Raw genomic sequence first — 18152 nt, 5'->3', positions numbered from 1 at the left:
GTTACTCTTGTTGTAAAAGTATCAGCTAATCAGTTACGGTAGTTTGTTTGCTTAACCTCGAGCGTAGGTGGAACTGATAACTTACGCTCGAAGAGGTTATTTTACAGCAAAATGGAATTGATATGAAATGATAATAAAGGCAAGGCTGCCATCGAAGACCGTTTTTCAGTTTTTGTTTCGCACCTCCAAAACAGAAGACAAATGAACTTGGTGTGTTCGCAGACTAGAAAGGAGTGGAAAGTGTGGGAGCTGATTTTCTCGATCCTCTCACTTGTTACGCGCGGGCGATGCGAGTTGCCATCAGCTTGATTAGCAGCCCGCATTCCGCGGAGCAGCGGAAATCGTGACTGCTGATGACGGGTAAACGTAAATGCGATTTCTCGCCCGGAGGGGACACCCATATAAAAAGCAACGGGGTGCTTGTCGGAAATTTTGAAAAGACCCCCAAAGAGGTACTAAGATTCTGATTTGTGAGCGTGGCTTGATTATTTTTAATAGAAGTACCAGTCTTAAAACAACTCACTATCTATTTATCGCCTGTCATATTTTTTTTCGGCCCAATACCCTAAAAGGAACCGCAAAAGCTTCTGATGTGGACCTTTCGAGGCTGAACACCTCAAGAGCTACCAAAACCGTCTTTTCACTCCAAAGAGGCACGACGAACATCCGTGCCTTTTTTATATGGGAGTCCACTCCCCAGGGTTTCTTGTACTTTGTATATTGTAATCCGTGAATACCGCAACGTAAAGAAAATAATCTGTGACAAAATCTTCTTTGTTTTGGTTGTAGAATGTTTAATACGATTAATTAGTCTGAAAAAACACTGACGCATTTCATAACAGAAACACAGTAGTGTCGAACGATAAAAGTCATAAAAGCACACTTGCTTACATCTGCCAATCATCAACCGAGGAACGCAAACATGATCCTAGTGAGACAAAAGGTTCAATGTTCACTGTGTTTTGCGAGTCCTTGTAATGCAAGCTCTACAATAATAGTGACCTGCCAGCACGAGAAGCATTTATTTCATTTTTGGAGAAATAGCAGATAAAGGTACAAAGGTAAGACAGCTTTGAAAGCGAGATTTGCCTGTTTATTGAATGAAGAGTACCAAACTTTGCGCTTTGTGCATGTTCGAGGCGCAGCCGAATTTGATCTCGTGTTTTACGAGTACACGATGCCGATGTTTGAGTTTATTTCAGTGATCACGCCCTTGCTCGAAAGAACAAGCTGCACAAGAGCTCTTTTGTAGCACTGGCACGGCATGGTACGTACCCACTGAATGGAATGCGCTTGTATTATGATCTGCATCAGTATAAATGTTCTGAAGTTCTGACCTATAAGTTCACAGGTATCATTTAAGCCCCGGGGAGCTTACCGCCCGCATATTAAACGCTCTACTCAGCCAGGATATATAATAACGATGATACAGCAAAGAAAACTAGAAAGTCTAAATTTTGCCTCTCAAGGCTTGCATGTCTGATTTTAGATGTCGGTGATCTACAATCAAAATAGGATGACCCCTAGCTCTGGCATCGGCAGGTGAAACTGCACTTGATCAGTATCAAATATCTTAAAAGGTGTAAAGAGCGAAACATGTTCCACAACTAATTTATTTGTTTTACAATGTATAACTCAAATGACTGCCTGATGTATCGGTATTGTTGCAGTTTCGAAGTGCTTTCCATTTTTTGTTGAGATCGCGAAGGCATTTGGAATTTCTTCCTCAAGTAGGATCATTCACTCATTTTCGAACTTGTTCAGTTGATATCACATTTTCTTAGGATAAAAAAGTACCTCTTTCCGAATAGGAATGGCTGAGTTCAGCGGCATTTATTGTTATAACTTTATCATGCATACTTCTGTTTCTCAAGCACGACTTGTAAGGTTTATCTTTCTCGAACGCTTAACGAGAGGCACAAAACAAAAGGGCCAAGGAAACTGGATATCACCTGCCAACGGATGAGTAAATAAGTAACAAATTTTGGGGATTACGGGGACAAACTATGAGAGTCGAAAAAGCGTTAAAAGGTGAATTATTTTTTTAGCAATCCCTTTCACAAGCAGTATTTTTCTAAATTTCCCGAGTCTGACTTTGTGTCAGGATCGTAGAATGGGATCTCTACCGCAGGTGGCCCAAGTATGTGAACGTCATTATTACTTGTCACGTTACGAAGTACTGTAGCTGGTTTTAAATAACTACGGGTACTTATGACCTCCGTTGTTAGAGATCGTATGGAAAAATAATGCTGTTGCTGTAAGGTGTACGAAATTGGCAGTAAAATTTTCCTTTAAACTAACCTTAGTTGTCTTCTTGTCGTTTCTTAAGATTTTACAGCGTTGAGGGCGTCCTAGCGACGGATTAAGGCTTTGACATTTATCCGTCGCTAAGACACCTTCAACACTGTAAAATCGTACGCGGAAACGACAAGAAGACAACTTAAGTGAGTTAAAGGAAAATTTTGTTGCCAATTTCGTACACTTTCCAGCGAGAGCAGTATTTTCCATACGATCTCTTACAGCGAAGGTCATAAGTAGTTCTTAACCACGCTCGCTTACAGACTCCTTACACTGTATAGTATCTCGCAAAGTGTTAATGACGCAGACATAACAATGAGCTTGAGCCACCTGTGTTTCTACTTGCCAAAAGGATTGCTGACAGCGGACATGGCTCGTTCCCAGGCGTCTCTGGTAAAAAATTTGCATCTCACAATCATACAGAGAAGACTGACGATCATTGTGCCATTTTACTTGCACTTTGCCTTCTTACGTGTGGGAAAAGCAGTTTATGTATCGCCTGTTTTTCAAACCTCCAGGTCTAATTGACGAAAGCGATGTCTCGCATTTTTTTGGAAAGAAACTCGTGACCCCAAAACTGAAACAAATATTGAAGCAAGAAATAAAAAGCTGTAGTCCCAACACGGATAGAAATTAAAATTTTGCAGGTATCTGTCGCTGAAAATTATTTACTGCATCCAGTGTTACTATTGGCAAGGCTGGGCAAGCGCATGTAATGAGCACTTTATGATTGTTTCCCCCCAAGACCCTCAATGTTCCCCGAAGGAACATTGAGGGTCAAGGGAACATTGCCTCGCGCATGTTGACATCAAACTGGCAAATTTCACCTCAAATCTTCGCTTTAAAAATGCGAATCATGATTTTTATCATGAGCAAATATCCAAAGCAGCAAAGATGAAAATAATGCTCACGTGAAAATAACACAAAGGTGTCAGAAGTTTGTTGCATGTTATTGTTCTCTTTTTTTGAACTTGACCGTGCACAAAACACAATAGTTGTTTACTCCGTACTGAGGAACTAACCAATAGAAACGTTTTGGTCACGTAATTCACTCATAGTGTATGAGCGCAAAGCAAAAGATTGTGCACGGTTGTGAACCTTCCAACCGAAATCTTGGCATCTTTGTTTACTCCTTTACTGTTTCCCGACCTTCATAACCATTCCCCTCCATCAAAAAGTATGATCAATAATATCAGGCCTAAAATAATATCAGCTCAGAAAATATCAGAAAATGACGACAGCTTCGCAGAAAAGACCATGTATCGGCAAAAAAAAACTACTGTAATATTTCAGAGCTACATTGCTAATTAATGAAACTCACGTCGATCAAATGTTACTCTTTTAAATTCCTTTCACTTTTTACAAAATAGCGATTCTTTTTAGTTATTTGCACGCGCCAAAAAGATGTCTTTCAGTCAGCTATAAAACAATAACCCTTTTCATGGTTAGTTTTCTCATTTGCATTACAGTGTAATCTAACGTCGCCTGAATGTGGCAATTTCGTGCAGAAACCACAAAATAGCCCGAAATTGCCTCACACCCATGCTAGATTATATTGTAATGCAAATGAGAAATGTTAACCGTGAAGTCCGTGAAAAGGGCTATCGGCCAATCCCGTAGAGTGCTTCGTCATGATATCGAGTCATTTCCAAGTGGAAAAACACAACACCTTACTAGTTCCGATATGATACTGATGTAGAGTTTCTTTGCATTTCAGCCATCCCTTTGAACCTTTAATCTGGTTAAAACGACCCAAAAAATGGCGCTGACCGTGGACGAGGTACTGGAAAAGATTGGGAGCATGGGGCTGTACCAGATCAGGCTGATCGTTATCCTAAGCTACATAGAATTTTTCAATATAACCTTCCAGGTCATGGTACCTACTTTCATCTCTGCGGAACCCAAGTGGATGTGTGTCCCTCATGTCAATAACAGCGCTTGTAACTTCACCGGAGAATTCACTGCAGTGGACAAAAGACGCTGCGATATGCCGAGGGAGGCCTGGACATTTACCGATGATTTTACTTCCGTTGTCACGCAGGTATGCAGTTTGTTGAACGTTCAGCATCATAGATCCTGTTGTTACATTTTTTAAAAGACAAATTGTGGAAAGGCTCATCTGTGCTCAGGGTAAAACTTAAACTCGAGAGACATGCCATTTTTCCCATCTTACAGATCTATTTGTAACTATTTGTAATTATCTATTTGTTATTGTTTGAAATTTTTAATCATGGGGCGTTTTCCATTTAACCACAAATTCCGGTTTGAACTTTCCAGTGACAAATGGAACAGCATTTTCCAGAATTTCCGGAAAAGAGGAAAACCTTGCGAGGTATACCGAAATTTTTGGAAATTTCTTATCAGGAATTTTCTTTCCACTTGATTTTCCTCCCGGAATTTCTGGAATTTTAGGTTGAATGGTTCGCTTTTCGGGAATTCAACCATTTCCAGATTTCCCAGAACCTATCCCAGGAAATTTTTTTATCATTTGTCAAGTTTTCGGGGTTTTTGTGGAATGGAAAGCGCCCATGGTTTCCATTTGTGACAATGGCAGAAACATAAGTCAAGTTAGTAGCGACATTTGCCACACACGTTTGTAACAGTGATGATGTTCTCTTGTTACAAGTAAAATATGAAATTTCAAGTATATGAAAGATCATATATTTGAATTGCGGAGAAAGATTTGATTGATCCTCGCAGTTATGCACACAACTTAAGCAGTTGAGAAATTAAAGCCTGAAAATCCCTCTCGAGCCTGAATGTCTTTTTTCAGGCTTTAATTTCCCAACTGCTTTTAAAAGTTGTGTGTGTAACTGCGATGATCAATCATACTTTCGTGTTTTCTTATTGTTGGAACTTTTGTTCTTTTGGTTTGTTTTTTTGTAACAGTGTTGGTGTTTTGTTGTTGTTTGATTTAAGTTTGACCTGGTTTGTGACAAAGCCGTGCTCTCCTCCCTTTCCACATCACTGGTGTTTGCTGGCTGGCTCGTTGGTGCAGTCATTGGCGGTGTTTTGTCAGATATCATTGGCCGTAAACCCATTCTGCTCGTATTCTCGTTCGCGTGCAGTTTGTTTGGCCTTTTCGCGTCCTTTCCTCATCATTTCTGGCTTTTTATTCTATTCAGGCTCTTGACTGGATTGTGCATTGGTGAGTTAGACATGAGACTGAAGACATCAGTCAGTAAAATACTATAAATAAAACCGTTATTTACCGGCCACCGCTATAAACAACCCCCGCCTTTCGGTTGTCCGCTAAGAGAGTTCTCTATTGTCCTTACTTCTTTTATGCGGCCACCCAAAATTTAATACACGTAGTTTGGCTTTATTTTGGAAAAGACCATGGTAGATAAGATTCTGAAATAGAATTTAACGCTGATAAAAACATTCAAACACACGTTTATAATAATTGTTTTGACGATTCATGTTTGCTAAGCAATTACCCTGTTCTAGAAATATTTAAAGCACACGAACACCTATTTAGCGGCCAACCCCTATTAAGCGACCACCTCCCATTTCCCCGAAGGTGGCCGCTTAATAGGGGTTCAACTCTGCATGCAAACCTACTGTAATCCCTTACATAGGCTAGCTCGATTACCAGCCGATGTTAGGGAAAGGAGCCCCTCTACTCTGGAAAGAACGTAGATCGGACTCGGGAGAACGGTGGAAATGGAGCCTATGCCTTACATAGAGAAAGTTAAATTTTCTGTAATCTCACTCAATATTCTTGTGACGGTTTTTTCAGGGGGAGGGGGCATGGGAATTTACGTGCTGGCAACTGAGTTTGTGGGAAGGAGGCATCGTCACGTGGCTGGTACGTCACTGTGGTACTCGTGGACCTTAGCTCTCGTAATGTTAGCAGGTCTGGCGTATGGAGTGCGTGACTGGAGAATTCTGTCAATCATCTGTGCCGCGCCTGGTTTACCTTCTATTTTAGGTTGGCGGTAAGTGACTAGTGAACAAGTTCCATCGGTACAAAGAAGTCACGTTATTTAGAGTTAGTTTGGCCAGGTAAAATATAACCTTTAAATTAAAGTAAACCTGAAAATAATAGTCTGCTAAGATAGAAAAACTCTATGGAGATAATTATAAACCATAAATGAACAAGGATGGTTAAGGATGGAGAAGATTGACACGGATTACAAACGACGAACTTGAAAACTTTAGGCTAAACTCGTTAAGATGCGCAAACCGTGACGTAGCTCTTTTAATTCAGGTTTATTCCAGAGTCATCGAGGTACTTGCTGCTAAAAGGAAGGGTTACAGAGACAGAGGATGTGCTGCGAGATATCGCTGCCACTAACAAGAAGGAATATCCGGACGAACTTCTCTACAACCCGAGTGCTGATGGGAAGGTACAAAAAATGGGAGACGTCAGAGATTTGTTTCGAACCAAGAAAATGTTGCACAGGACTGTTGTGTCTTGGTATGCCTGGTAAGTTAGAAGAGAGGCAAAAGGGGGATACGGGGGGGGGGGAGGGGAAAACAAATGCCGTAATATAAGTGGAATAACTGTAACCAAGTAAGTATTGCATAAATATTGTATTGTAATCGTAGTATAAGTTTCGTAATGTAAGGAATGTAACGGACTGTAAGTAGGGTATTTCGAGTAACTCTCGTAATGTAGGTAATGTAAGTAAAAAAGAAAACAAAAAAGTAAGAGTAGAGGGCTTTTCTTTTCATCCTTGAAGATTTTAATTCGCACCCTCCTCAAAGCTGAAACTTTCACATGCTCCCGGCGACTCTGAACGGGGGCCCAGGGCTACAACATGAGCCTGACCTCCAGTTATGTCAATATCCAAAAGACATTTTTACATAGATAAAAATACTTCTTTTCATCCACAGGTTTGTAAACGCCATGGTTTACTATGGTGTTTCATTCAGCACTCCTACACTTGGTGGAAACATGTACCTGAATTTCTTCCTGGCCTCTATTATCGAGATTCCCGCCAATTATGTCGGTATCTGGGCCTTGGGCAGGTGAGTGGTGCCTCTGCGCTAACGCTTTTGGCAGGAAATTTCTTTTAAACTAATTTATTTCTTCATTAGAGCGATTTTCATTTAATTGTCGAAAAGTAATTGGGTTTGCATCAACTACGCGACACGATTAAAACAAAAACACTCGCGTCACTTCTTCGTCCAATCAGAAGTAAACCGAAACCAATCATGACCCGTTCGCACACCTTTTCCCGCGCCCTTCGTCAGCCACGTGTAATTTCTTCGAGCTTTGATTGGTTCACTGGATTGTGAGCGTCCTTTGTAATTTTACAGAGTGATGATGACTTCGGTTTTGGTGTTACGACACTCAATTGTAAGCCGCCCTAGCAGTCGGGTTTCACCTGTTGCTTCACGCCGGAGGTTTTTTCCGTTTTATCAATAGTTGCACGTGCTAATGACATTATCTGCTCTAGGTTCGGCCGAAAAAGGCCGCTGGTTTATTGCATGGTTATTGCTGCCATTGCCTCTGCCGGCGCAGTGTTGTTTACAATGTATGACCCTGGTGAGGACAAAGGTAGGTTGGTTCCGATCCATCTGTAGCACACTGTACCTCAAAAAAGAGCAAACAACAGAAGGGGAAAAAAAAATCCCTCAATTCCTTATCATTGACAAGTAGTAAAGTTAACTGAGACTTCCATTTTCAAGCCAACAAACTTCTTGACTTGACGTTTATCCATATGGTGGTATGATAAACAGTATTACGTAACTACACTGATTTTATTGTTGTCTGCAGGTTTCATGGTTGGCCGTATCATCATGGCATTGTTAGCCAAGTTCTTTATATTCATTTCATTCGATGCCGTGTATGTGTACGCTGCTGAGCTCTTTCCCACAGTCATCAGGTATGGTATGATCCGTGCTTCATATCCCGGAACGGGAAGGGACTCCCACATGAAGAGGTTGGGGAAGTTCGTCGTCTCGCTTAGAGGCATAAATCAATGATTCTGGACTCACTTAGGGTGTTGATGACGAAACGCCAGTATTTTTAGCTGCCAAAGTATCTTTTAGAGCGTACTCGAAGAAATAATGATAAAAACGCTCTTAATTCTGTTTTGAGGCTCGATTTCCTCGAGGTCTCTCGAGTCCGGTCTACTAACGCGGGCTCCCTTCCTGAACAGCGGCTGGTAATCAAACCTATTCCATTTTAAGTGGTATCTTTTTAAGAGTCAAATAAAGCTTGAGTCACGCCCAGATTGGTTTCCTTTATTTAGGGGCTGAATTCAAATTTTCTCACGAGCATCCCTAACTTTTTCATATGGAGTCTCCGTCCCCCGGAGAGTTCATATTTTGTCTTCATGTCCCTAGCCTATTCCCTTGATCGCATTCACTGTATAAGCAAATGCAATGTTCACATATCAAACAAGTTGTTCTTTCTTCAAAATAGAGTTCTTTAGCCAGTCTTTGCGCTTGCCCTACCATTTCTGAAGTTTGCACAGATGCAAGAGATCAGTAAAATATTTTTCCCAGCGAAGTTTGTCTTTTTAGATGATTTTCTTACATTCATAGGTCAGTTTCCATACAGATATTGTCTCTTAATGCTTTTTAAATCGAGCCCCGCCATAATGAGGCATCCCTGTGGAGCCATCAGACTTCTCAATTCTCCTTACCGGTTGCCACACTTTCTTTTAACACTAGCCATGAGAATCTAGCATTACATCAAGACAATATCTCCTTGTTGAGGATCTTTATTCTCATTACTTGCCAGCCCGCTTAATAATGAATCCAGATTAGGAGAAATAAGATCTCGATCATTGTTGTGTTCATTATAGGAACATCGGCATGGGATCATCAACAGCAGCTGCGAGGATTGGGTCATTTTCGTCTCCTTATATCATCCATCTGGTGAGGAATTTTATGATAAATCAGCAAAGATTTTTACGATTTTATATCTCCGTTTTTTCCTTAGTTTTTAGATTCGATTGGAAAGAATACCAAACACTCAAGACAGTGTTTGGCCACATTTCCAAACACCTCGAAGTTCGTCCAAAATACTCCGCTGCGCGTGGTATTTTAAACTCTCTCTTGGTGTTTGGAAATGCGGTTTCCCTAGACGTTTTTTAAAGCCTTAATCCTTCCATCTCCCACAGTTATGTCTTAAAATCATCAAAAACATTCCCAGCGTTAAAGGCACCTTGAAATCTACATAGCCAGAAGATATGATTGATATTACCACGTAGCTTCAATATAATTCACTTTCTTTCCTGTTATCATCTCTCAGCGACTCGTGCATCCACTCCTCCCGTATGGCATCATGGGAATTAACGCGCTGTTAGCGGGTTTGTTGTCTCAGACGCTGCCAGAGACGAAAGGAATGCCAACCGCTGAGACAATGGACACCGACAGCGCAGAAGAGGTCTATATGACATTACAACTGACAGACCCCAAAGAAAAGGACCCAGAGGAGATGAAAGACCTCTCCATGGCTGATGCCGTCAACGACACCACCAGCAGCAGGGCTCATCTTGTGGATGATAAAAATCCGTCTTCTATATGAACTGGCCTGGAGACTTTCTCGAGCGAACTGGTGATTTCATGAGTGATGTAATAAAACCTAGATGTAAGAAACTGCCGATTATGAACCCCCCAGCCGCTAAAAATTGGCTACATAAGCACCATATATACTAAGGAAAACAAAAGAATATATATTCTAAAGAGCCATATTTGCCAGCTTTGGAGCCATAGGAAACATATAGTAATATAGTAAAACCTAAATCTATGTAACAGAAACAGTATTATTTAGAGCTTATTAAAACACATTTTAGTAGACACACCATTCACAGAATTACTGATTGTTTTCACTCTGTAATTAAGAACCTGTTCACCCTGACCTCCTGTAGATAGCCCGGCATTACATTCGGATTCGTTGCGGATTTATTTTTTCCACTCTGGAGAGCGGATTTAAAAAAATATCCGGATTCGCTGCCGAATTCGCCGGGTGCATGTGGACGGGAAGCCGTATCCGGAAAGAAAAACTTGCGGATTCAAAAATATCCGGATACGTGTGGACGGGGTCTGTGATAGTCAGCGATAGTGCCGCAATGTGTGGCTTCATAGCTCAGTTGGTAGAGCATCGCACCGGTATCGCGGAGGTCACGGGTTCGAATCCCCTTGAAGCCCTGATTTTTTCAGGCTTCTTCTTTCCAATTGCTTAAATTGGAAAATTAACTGCGATGATCATTCTTCACTTTCATCTACTACCGCAGTTCATATATGAATTATTTCGTATAAACTTCACATCATAACTGTATATATAGGGCAATTCTACTTTTTGTGTTTCCACCTTTTAAGCAGTAGTCTCATGCGCCTATATGGCCCCTATATTTTTTTTTTTTTTGCTTGTTTTTTAGTGCAAAGAACGTTACTGTGACTGCGTATCTTCTGGAATCTTCCCTAGCTCGATTACAGAAATGTCGTCTGCTATTTTATAACTATTGTGTATTTGCCAGGGTTGAGATAGAGAATCGGAACATATTGCTTCTCCTTAGCAGCTTGTTTGTTTCCTCTTCTATGAAAGAGAGCCCATCCAAAGATCATATTCAGCCGAAACTAGTAAATTTGTGACAAAAGAAACTTCGTGTTATTGCCGCAGACTCCGTGGCACTTACTCAAACCTCCTATTAATTTCATTAGTCGATGAGGCGACTCGCTCACTGATGTGGGATATAATTTCGGTCAAGTAAAGATCTCTACCTTCAATGCTTGTATTACTCGATAGCATTGTGTATTAATTTGATGTGGTTTTGTTTACACCAACTCGGCTGGCAGCAGAATTAGAACGCACTATTCCGTGATTCGACGTGACTATTTGATAATTAGATTAATTCTTGTTTATCCGTGAAATGGCATTTTGAATAAAACAAAATCGTTCCTCTTCGACTTTTCAGCAGATATTTAACTTCTATATTCCATTTATCTCCAGCAGTAAGTTAAAAAAAAATACATATCTTTCTTTTATTTTCGTGGAAACAAAGGTATTTTGTTGCATGCATTGGTGAGGAAAACAAAAGTATCAAATTACAAACGTTGGCGTAAAAAGTAATGCTACAAAATGAACGAAACTCAAGATAAAATACCACAATAGATTTAAAAACGTCTTGACAAACGGTAATTGTTAGTTATTTTTGGCCAAAACACAAACATGAAACATACACGCGACTAAGATATGTCTTATCAAGTTTTTTTCCGCTGATATTCTGCAAAGGGAAAAAGGCCTAGTTGACTACCAAGGGAGAGAACAGCAGGGGTGAGGACCTGCGTGACTATTGCATTCAGAGCCGTAAATTACACTCTGCAATATCTGAGATTGTCTCACTAGTTTCTTAATTACCGTCTTCTCTATGATGGTAAACATGAAAAAGATCGAGGCGCCAAAACGAAGAGCAATGCGAAAAAGACGCAAGCGTTGGAGAATTACGTGCTGAGGTAAGGAAGGAACCAAGGTCTCTGCGGTAAACCGAAAGTTGTTTTCAGATTTCGCACCTGTGGACGGGTGGTATTTTCTGGTATCTGTTGCCGAAAATTTATTTACTGCATCCAGCGTAACTATTTCAAAGGCTGGGCAATCGCGTATAATAGACATTTTATGATTGTTTCCCCACGAGACCCGCAGTGTTCCCGAGGGAACATTGAGGGTCAAGGTAACATTAGGGAGTTTAAGAAAACCACGACGGCAACGGCAACGGGAACGCCGCTTAACAAAAGGTTTAATGAGCAGAACAATGGCTGTGCACGTGCGTTATAATTCTTGGTACATGTCTTTGCCGTCCACTGCAAAACTGACGACGTGAAATGACCAAATTCTGCCTTGCCTGCAGAACGTGAACGACAACGGCTAATTTTTTAAATTTATTTTCCGAATTTAACACTGTGTTCCATATTCAGTTTCGAGGTAATTTGGACAGTGAGAAACAAACTAAATGACTTAAGGGTATCGCAAGATTCGTAGGTAAATTATAAGTTCATTTTTTAACCGACGTTGTCCTCGGCGTCGCCGTCGTGTTTTCTTAAAGTCCCTATTGCCTCAAGCATGTTGACATTAGACTGCCAATTCCACCTCCAAACCTCGCTTTAAAAATGCGAATCGTGAATTTTATCATGAGCAAATTTCCAAAGTAGCAAAGATGAAAATAATGCTCACGTAAAAATAACACTAAGGTATCAGAAGTTTGAGAAAATTTAACGCAAACGAGGCTCGGTAGTGAATTTTGAGCACGTGACGTAATCATGCATAAGACCTTTACGCACCTTTATAGTTTATTTACGAGAGAATCTATTTTGATCTTTTTTTTTTCTTTTTTTATCAACACATAGTTAATAGTGCACGAACGCAAAACAAAACATTCTGCACGGTCGACCTTCCAACCTAAATCTTGGCATCTTTGTTTGTTCCTTTGATGTTTACCGACCTTCATAACCATTCACACTGGAAAATTTGACCCATTTACAGACTTTATGAAATGTCTTTAGATCCTGAATTTACAGACTTGGTACTTATTCTGCTTAAAAACAGAATGTCTGATTACTACTAGTAAATACGCGGTTTACTAGTGTGAGGTCTGGAACCGAAACTTTAGTAGCCTGGGACGGGCGGGAAAATTCGCAAATTCTCAGAAAATCCGATCGCTCACCGAGGATAACAAGCTCCGAGCAGGCTCCGAGCAATTTCCGTAATTTCGGTTCCAGTCTTCGCACCAGCAGACCGCGTATTAAAAATTCAAAATGGCCGCCACAGAACACAAAACACGCGCGATAACGTAGGTTGATCTCTTATTAATAGGCTAATTTAGCAAGAGAACGGGAACGTCACTTGACGACGGCGCGCGCAGTACAAATACCCAAAAATGGTCAGATGACGACTGCAGAGCGCGCGGAATAACCTGGATTCTGTTCTAATTTGACCATATTTGGGTATTTGTACTGCGCGCGCCGTCGTCAAGTGACGTTCCCGTTCTCTTGCTAAATCAGCCTAATATATTCTAAACGGATGCGAAGGCTCCCTGTGCGCCACATGACACGTTCTCCTCCAATCAGAAAACGTTGACGAGTTTAATGGCGTTGGGAGGCATAACAAGTTCCAGTTGATGTCGATAGTGCATCGAAGGTGTGGCGGAACCGCGGAAGGTTGTAGCGTCTTCAACTATCTTGTATTCCCGGATCCGCATTCCCAAAGGAAGGCACTTCATTGTTAGGTAATTAGTAATTTACGTTTGTTTGTATGAGTCTTTTAATCTCTGTTGCTTTTTTCAAGGGTGTATATTGGTTAGCAACGTCGGAAATGCGACCAGACAGTATTTCAGTGAGCGCATGTAAATATGTAGTGTCATCGTAAACCGATCAATCATGTCTACAATTTCTGGTTCCATCCCCGTTTAAAAACTTTTCCAGCTCTGTCTTCTAGCAAGAAATTTATAATACACAGTTTACGAAATGCGTTGTCTTTCATCAGTTCATAAGACGTAGCATTTTGTTATAAAATTAGGACAACGGGAAATCAAGCGACGTAGCATATTGAATTCGCTCCATGATTAGTCTATTAGACCTTTCCAGACTGTTTTCTGTATTCTGAGTTTTAATAATGGCCATGTAGCGAAAATCTGTCGATACTGCTGAAAAGAGCATTGGTAACTTAGCCAAGTTTGTGAGTCTTTGCTTGTAAAATTTCAAAGTTAGTGCAAATTCGCAAAGTTATGAAATTTCAGGCGCTTTATGCCCCCGGCATAGACACGTTGTAAATTTTCCCGACTTTGTAGAACTAATTATATGCTATTTTGCAAGACATATCTCTTAAACTAGGCTACATGTATTTTACTAACGATGATGAGCGTGTTCTCTCTAGCTGTGTTGATAGGCTTTCGTTTTTTAGCCTTTTTCGAAAGTTTAAAACTGGCTAGAAGATTATGCATAAAAAACGTTAACAGACCATCAATCATGCAGAAATTGTCTGCATAAGAAGTGTTTGGAAATATCTTGTCTATGAAAATTTGTTTGTATCAGGGGGAGGGCTGGCAGCTACCTTTGATCTCGCCGCTTTTCTGGTTCCTATGATCGTCCCAGTAAAGAAATCTGTCAATTATTTGAGAACCGTAACGAGCATGCGTATAACGCGAAAATAACACGAGGAAACCGAGACATGTTTCGCCGCCATTTTGGTTCAGGATTTGCCTTCGATTCGATAACTTTTTATTCGCTGTTAGCAATTTTTAACGACAGCTCTGAGACAATCAGGATTAAGGGAATGAAGGATCAGCTTTGTGCTATTTTCCTGGCGAGCGTGGTTGCACATCTTGGTTGCCTGGAGAGGTTTCCCCGTCTCAGGAAGAGAACGAAGCTGAAGTTTTTATTTTGCTGTGGAAATTTCAAGGTTGATTACCTTCCATCTTCGCACCAACCAATTAATCTTCCGTAATTTCTGTGGAAAATAGCGATGTCGAACTGTTTCACGTCTGCCATTATATATCACGAAGCCTTCGAACGTAAGTTTCCGCATGAGAGAGCTGACGTTTGACAGCTGGCGTCTGCATGAAAATGAGATTCAAGTCTAAAGTAGCCAGAGGTTTTTCTTTCTCGCCAGCTCTCTCATGCGGAGAAAAATCAACTAAAACCTCTGGGACCAGGGTAGTACAACTCTGAACAGTTGAGAAATATTTTTAAGACTTACGTTCGAAGGCTTCGTGATATATAATGGCAGACGTGGGGTAATTATTATTTTGATAATAATAATAATGTTATAGTTATATTAAAAAGAAAAAGAATAATATTAATAAAGTATAATTATGATTTTCATTTATACCCTCTGTTATTCTCTTTGTAGGACACTGAAATGATTACTTCACTTATTCAGCATCACAAACCTCATCTGTGTAAACAAGTAACTTTGACTATATTCAGACAGGAAAAGGTTTCACAAGAGACTATATATATAATGACCACAGTAGTAGGAATCATTTTAGATTTGTACCATCTCACTCAACAATATACTGTTAATGATATAGTCTACACAAAACATGTAGGGACCGAAGGAAACAATCCTAAATCCATGATTATTGTATTTTAAAACCCAAAAATATAAGAACCCGTCTTAAGCCAATTGAGATCAAACAGGTTCTTACAGTTAAATTTAGGAACTCTTGTTATAGAGACAACATTGCATAATCGGTTGTGTTAGGCTTATCATGATACAGTTGTGAATAAACACTGTATATTTAAGGACCAAACCAAAGTTTATTTATTTTTCTGGTAATCAACAACTATAATATCTCTTTCATAGAAATTAAGAACCTACAGAGTAATGAGAACCTGCTTACCCTAAATTGCCAATAACTATTGTAGGTATGGCAAAAATATACAAGAGACTATTTTGCCAGACTTCAAAAAACATTGTCATCAAAGAATTGTGAATCAGTGAATTGATAATTATTATTTAGAAAATGTGTCTGAATATGGAAATGAATAACTAAAAACTATAGTATAAAACCCTCTCTAAGACAAACTTTGATCACCTTCCCATTTAATGTTGCACTAGGACATCTTAGATTATTGACGTTAGGGAGTGCCAAAGACGATAGCTGGAAAAAATGGACTTATAATTTACCTTTGAATTTCCCAATTTTCTAGAACTGGTCAGTAAGCTGCACGGTTTAAAACCCTACTCAAACTAAAGATGTAACACCAGAAATGAATTCTAGAATACCAAAAGTTGGCCGTCGTGGCTCGCGTTTTTCAAAATTACCCAAACTTGGTCATTTCATGTTGTTGTTTTATAGAGCACGGCTACGAAATTTACAAAGATTTATAATGCACATGCAAAGCTATTGTTTTGCTCATTTAAACCTTTTGTTTGGTGGTGTTCTCATTGCGTGCGTAAATAGAGAGACTGTGAACAGTCTATGCGGTGGCCGCCGTGCCTTGCTTAACCCCCCTGCTACCTAGAAATGTAAGCTGTGACATTTTATGCCTTAGATGACTGGGTTTTTTTTTCTGGTCACGTGATTTCTAAATATAGTTGTGACCTTAAAGTTGTGAATGGGTCTGCAATGCAGCAAATATGGCTACATGGCTGATAATTAAAAATCAGTGAAGGCAAGAATTTTTAATTTATTGAATGGATCTATAGATCACAGACAAAAAAAAAGCACCAACGGGGGAGATTTTTCTTTCTCCCACCACTCTGTGCTCTCACACCCATTTCTTCACCATGGTTCTCTCTTGCTAATCTACTTGTTATTCGAAGCATGTGGGCGAAAAAAAATTTTGAATTTGGTTGAATCCTCGATTTTCTATGCCCTTTCAAAGTCGCGCTTGAAGTGTTACACGACCGCATTTTAGGAAGTCGGGGGCGGCGGTTGCTGATGACGTCTACCCAGGAACCAAACACAATGGCGCCTCAGTCAGCTCTCTGTATTTGCTCGAGAAAATGGGAAAAAAAAAACTAATCGTTGAAAATATATTTTGGGGCCAAACCGTCCAAGTGTTGTTTCAGAATCATTTCTTTTTCGTCACTGGAGTCAGAGTCAAGTTTCGATTCGGAAGACTCCGAAATAAACTTCGATCGAGCACGTTCGACAACTGTGAGCTTTGAGAACGATTTGCAATATTTCAAGCGACGACGGGGAAGATTTCTTTGCGGACGAGCTGCTTGTATATTAGGAATGGAAAGCTAGATACGAAGTGGAGGAGCAGGGAAACGAAAAGCAGGAGAAAAAGCTCAAGGACTGCTTTGGATGGCAATTTCGTCACCTAAACACAAGACTCCCGCGCGTGTTTATAGCCCGTTTACATTTGTCCTTAGCGAGAATGTATTTTGTCAAGGTACGGTTGTTCCATTGAATCCAGTTTGTGTTGCACTTTCTGGAATGTTTCATGTTTATAAGAGCGACGTAAGTGTTGCAGTTTTCGAGACTTGATGACCTCCAAAACACCGGCTTCGATCGATTGAAAATCGTAGAATTGTTTGGACCTGTATTTGTGAAGCTGCGGAAAGCAATGTGGAAGGAAACATTTCATATTACAATTACTGATTTCACATTGTCACACGTTTTAAGTCGTTACTCCAAATAACCAATGTAGATTTTTTTCAAAGTTTGCAGTGAAATTCGTCGGATAAGCGAAAAGGATGTGTTCCCTAAGCGGTCCGCAGATAATGTTACGCATGTAATTCTAAAGGATTAATCTTCGACTTTTATCTAAATCGAAAGAGAAATATGTAAGTTAATATAATGTTAGGATTTGGATTTTTAGTCATTATTATGTAATTTTTTCTACCTGATGTTTTTACCGTGTATAAATAATGATTAAAGATTAAAGATTAAAGATTGGCTGGCGGCGTACGGTTGCGAGCTATTTACATATCAGTATATTTGGTCGTAACGCTCCTTGATTGATCACACAACTTTACCGGCTATGTTATAACTACTGCGGGATTGGAATATATAGGTTCTCGGTAGTATGTCTACAAGTTGCTGGTTGGCTTTAAGCAGAAAATTTTGAAAATAGCGTTTGAAAGTCTGCGGAACAAATTCCAGTGAGAGTTCGTGAATTGTTCTCACAGACTCAGTTCGCTTGTTTCGGTTCGACGAAATCAACCATCGTTTACGTCTTTATTGCACCATTGACCGATCATCGCCAGTAAATTGTACAGTATATCTTTAAATCTGGGATATTGCTGCAACAGCCGATAGCACTTCTGGAAGGCGTTTCTGCGCACTTTTCGAATGTGTATTGTACCATCCTGAAGGAAATGTGAGGACGTGAGATATTCAACCTTCCTGGGTAGACGTCACAACAGGCGCTCGACCCATTCTCCTCAAACTCGGTCTTGAAACAAAATGGCGGTGTTTTGGAGCTATTTTCGAGATTTCGTC

At 40.1% G+C, this 18152-nt stretch overlaps 2 protein-coding genes across 9 annotated transcripts in view; both read left to right on the top strand.

Moving 5' to 3' along the window:
* Positions 1 to 1019: 1019 nt before the first annotated feature.
* On the top strand, positions 1020 to 10064 carry LOC145488202 (solute carrier family 22 member 15-like). Of its 2 annotated transcripts, XM_081467013.1 has the most exons (11): positions 1020 to 1061; positions 1203 to 1267; positions 4016 to 4339; positions 5218 to 5446; positions 6041 to 6239; positions 6512 to 6730; positions 7141 to 7275; positions 7707 to 7807; positions 8027 to 8135; positions 9063 to 9135; positions 9512 to 10064. In XM_081467013.1, exons 3-11 carry the CDS (start codon positions 4058 to 4060, stop codon positions 9785 to 9787), a joined length of 1623 nt encoding a protein of 540 aa, XP_081323139.1. In that variant the 5' UTR covers positions 1020 to 1061; positions 1203 to 1267; positions 4016 to 4057; the 3' UTR covers positions 9788 to 10064. The 2 variants fall into 2 exon arrangements, with proteins under 2 accessions (XP_081323139.1, XP_081323138.1); XM_081467012.1 differs by having other exon boundaries at positions 1051 to 1267.
* A 2733-nt stretch (positions 10065 to 12797) lies between these two features.
* The window catches only part of LOC145488203 (organic cation transporter protein-like), a 29427-nt gene continuing 24072 nt past the window's right edge, over positions 12798 to 18152 (top strand). For all 7 annotated transcript variants that reach the window (XM_081467018.1, XM_081467016.1, XM_081467015.1 and 4 more), the window contains exon 1: positions 12798 to 13481. The gene's annotated coding sequence lies outside the window, so the exon portion shown is untranslated. The remainder of the gene's footprint in view (positions 13482 to 18152) is intronic.

This window comes from Orbicella franksi, chromosome 5 (assembly GCF_964199315.1).
Source record: "Orbicella franksi chromosome 5, jaOrbFran1.1, whole genome shotgun sequence".
Lineage (NCBI taxonomy): Eukaryota > Metazoa > Cnidaria > Anthozoa > Scleractinia > Merulinidae > Orbicella > Orbicella franksi.
Note: the sequence above shows the minus strand (reverse complement) of the source record. Positions and strands in the feature narration are given on the sequence as shown.

Excerpts from the sequence above, each read along its gene's own strand:
- LOC145488202 (XM_081467013.1), top strand. The coding sequence starts at position 4,058 with ATGGCGCTGACCGTGGACGAGGTACTGGAAAAGATTGGGAGCATGGGG. Across the intron at positions 8,136-9,062 it reads CTCTTTCCCACAGTCATCAG|GAACATCGGCATGGGATCAT; the intron begins GTATGGTATGAT and ends TGTTCATTATAG. Across the intron at positions 9,136-9,511 it reads CTCCTTATATCATCCATCTG|CGACTCGTGCATCCACTCCT; the intron begins GTGAGGAATTTT and ends ATCATCTCTCAG.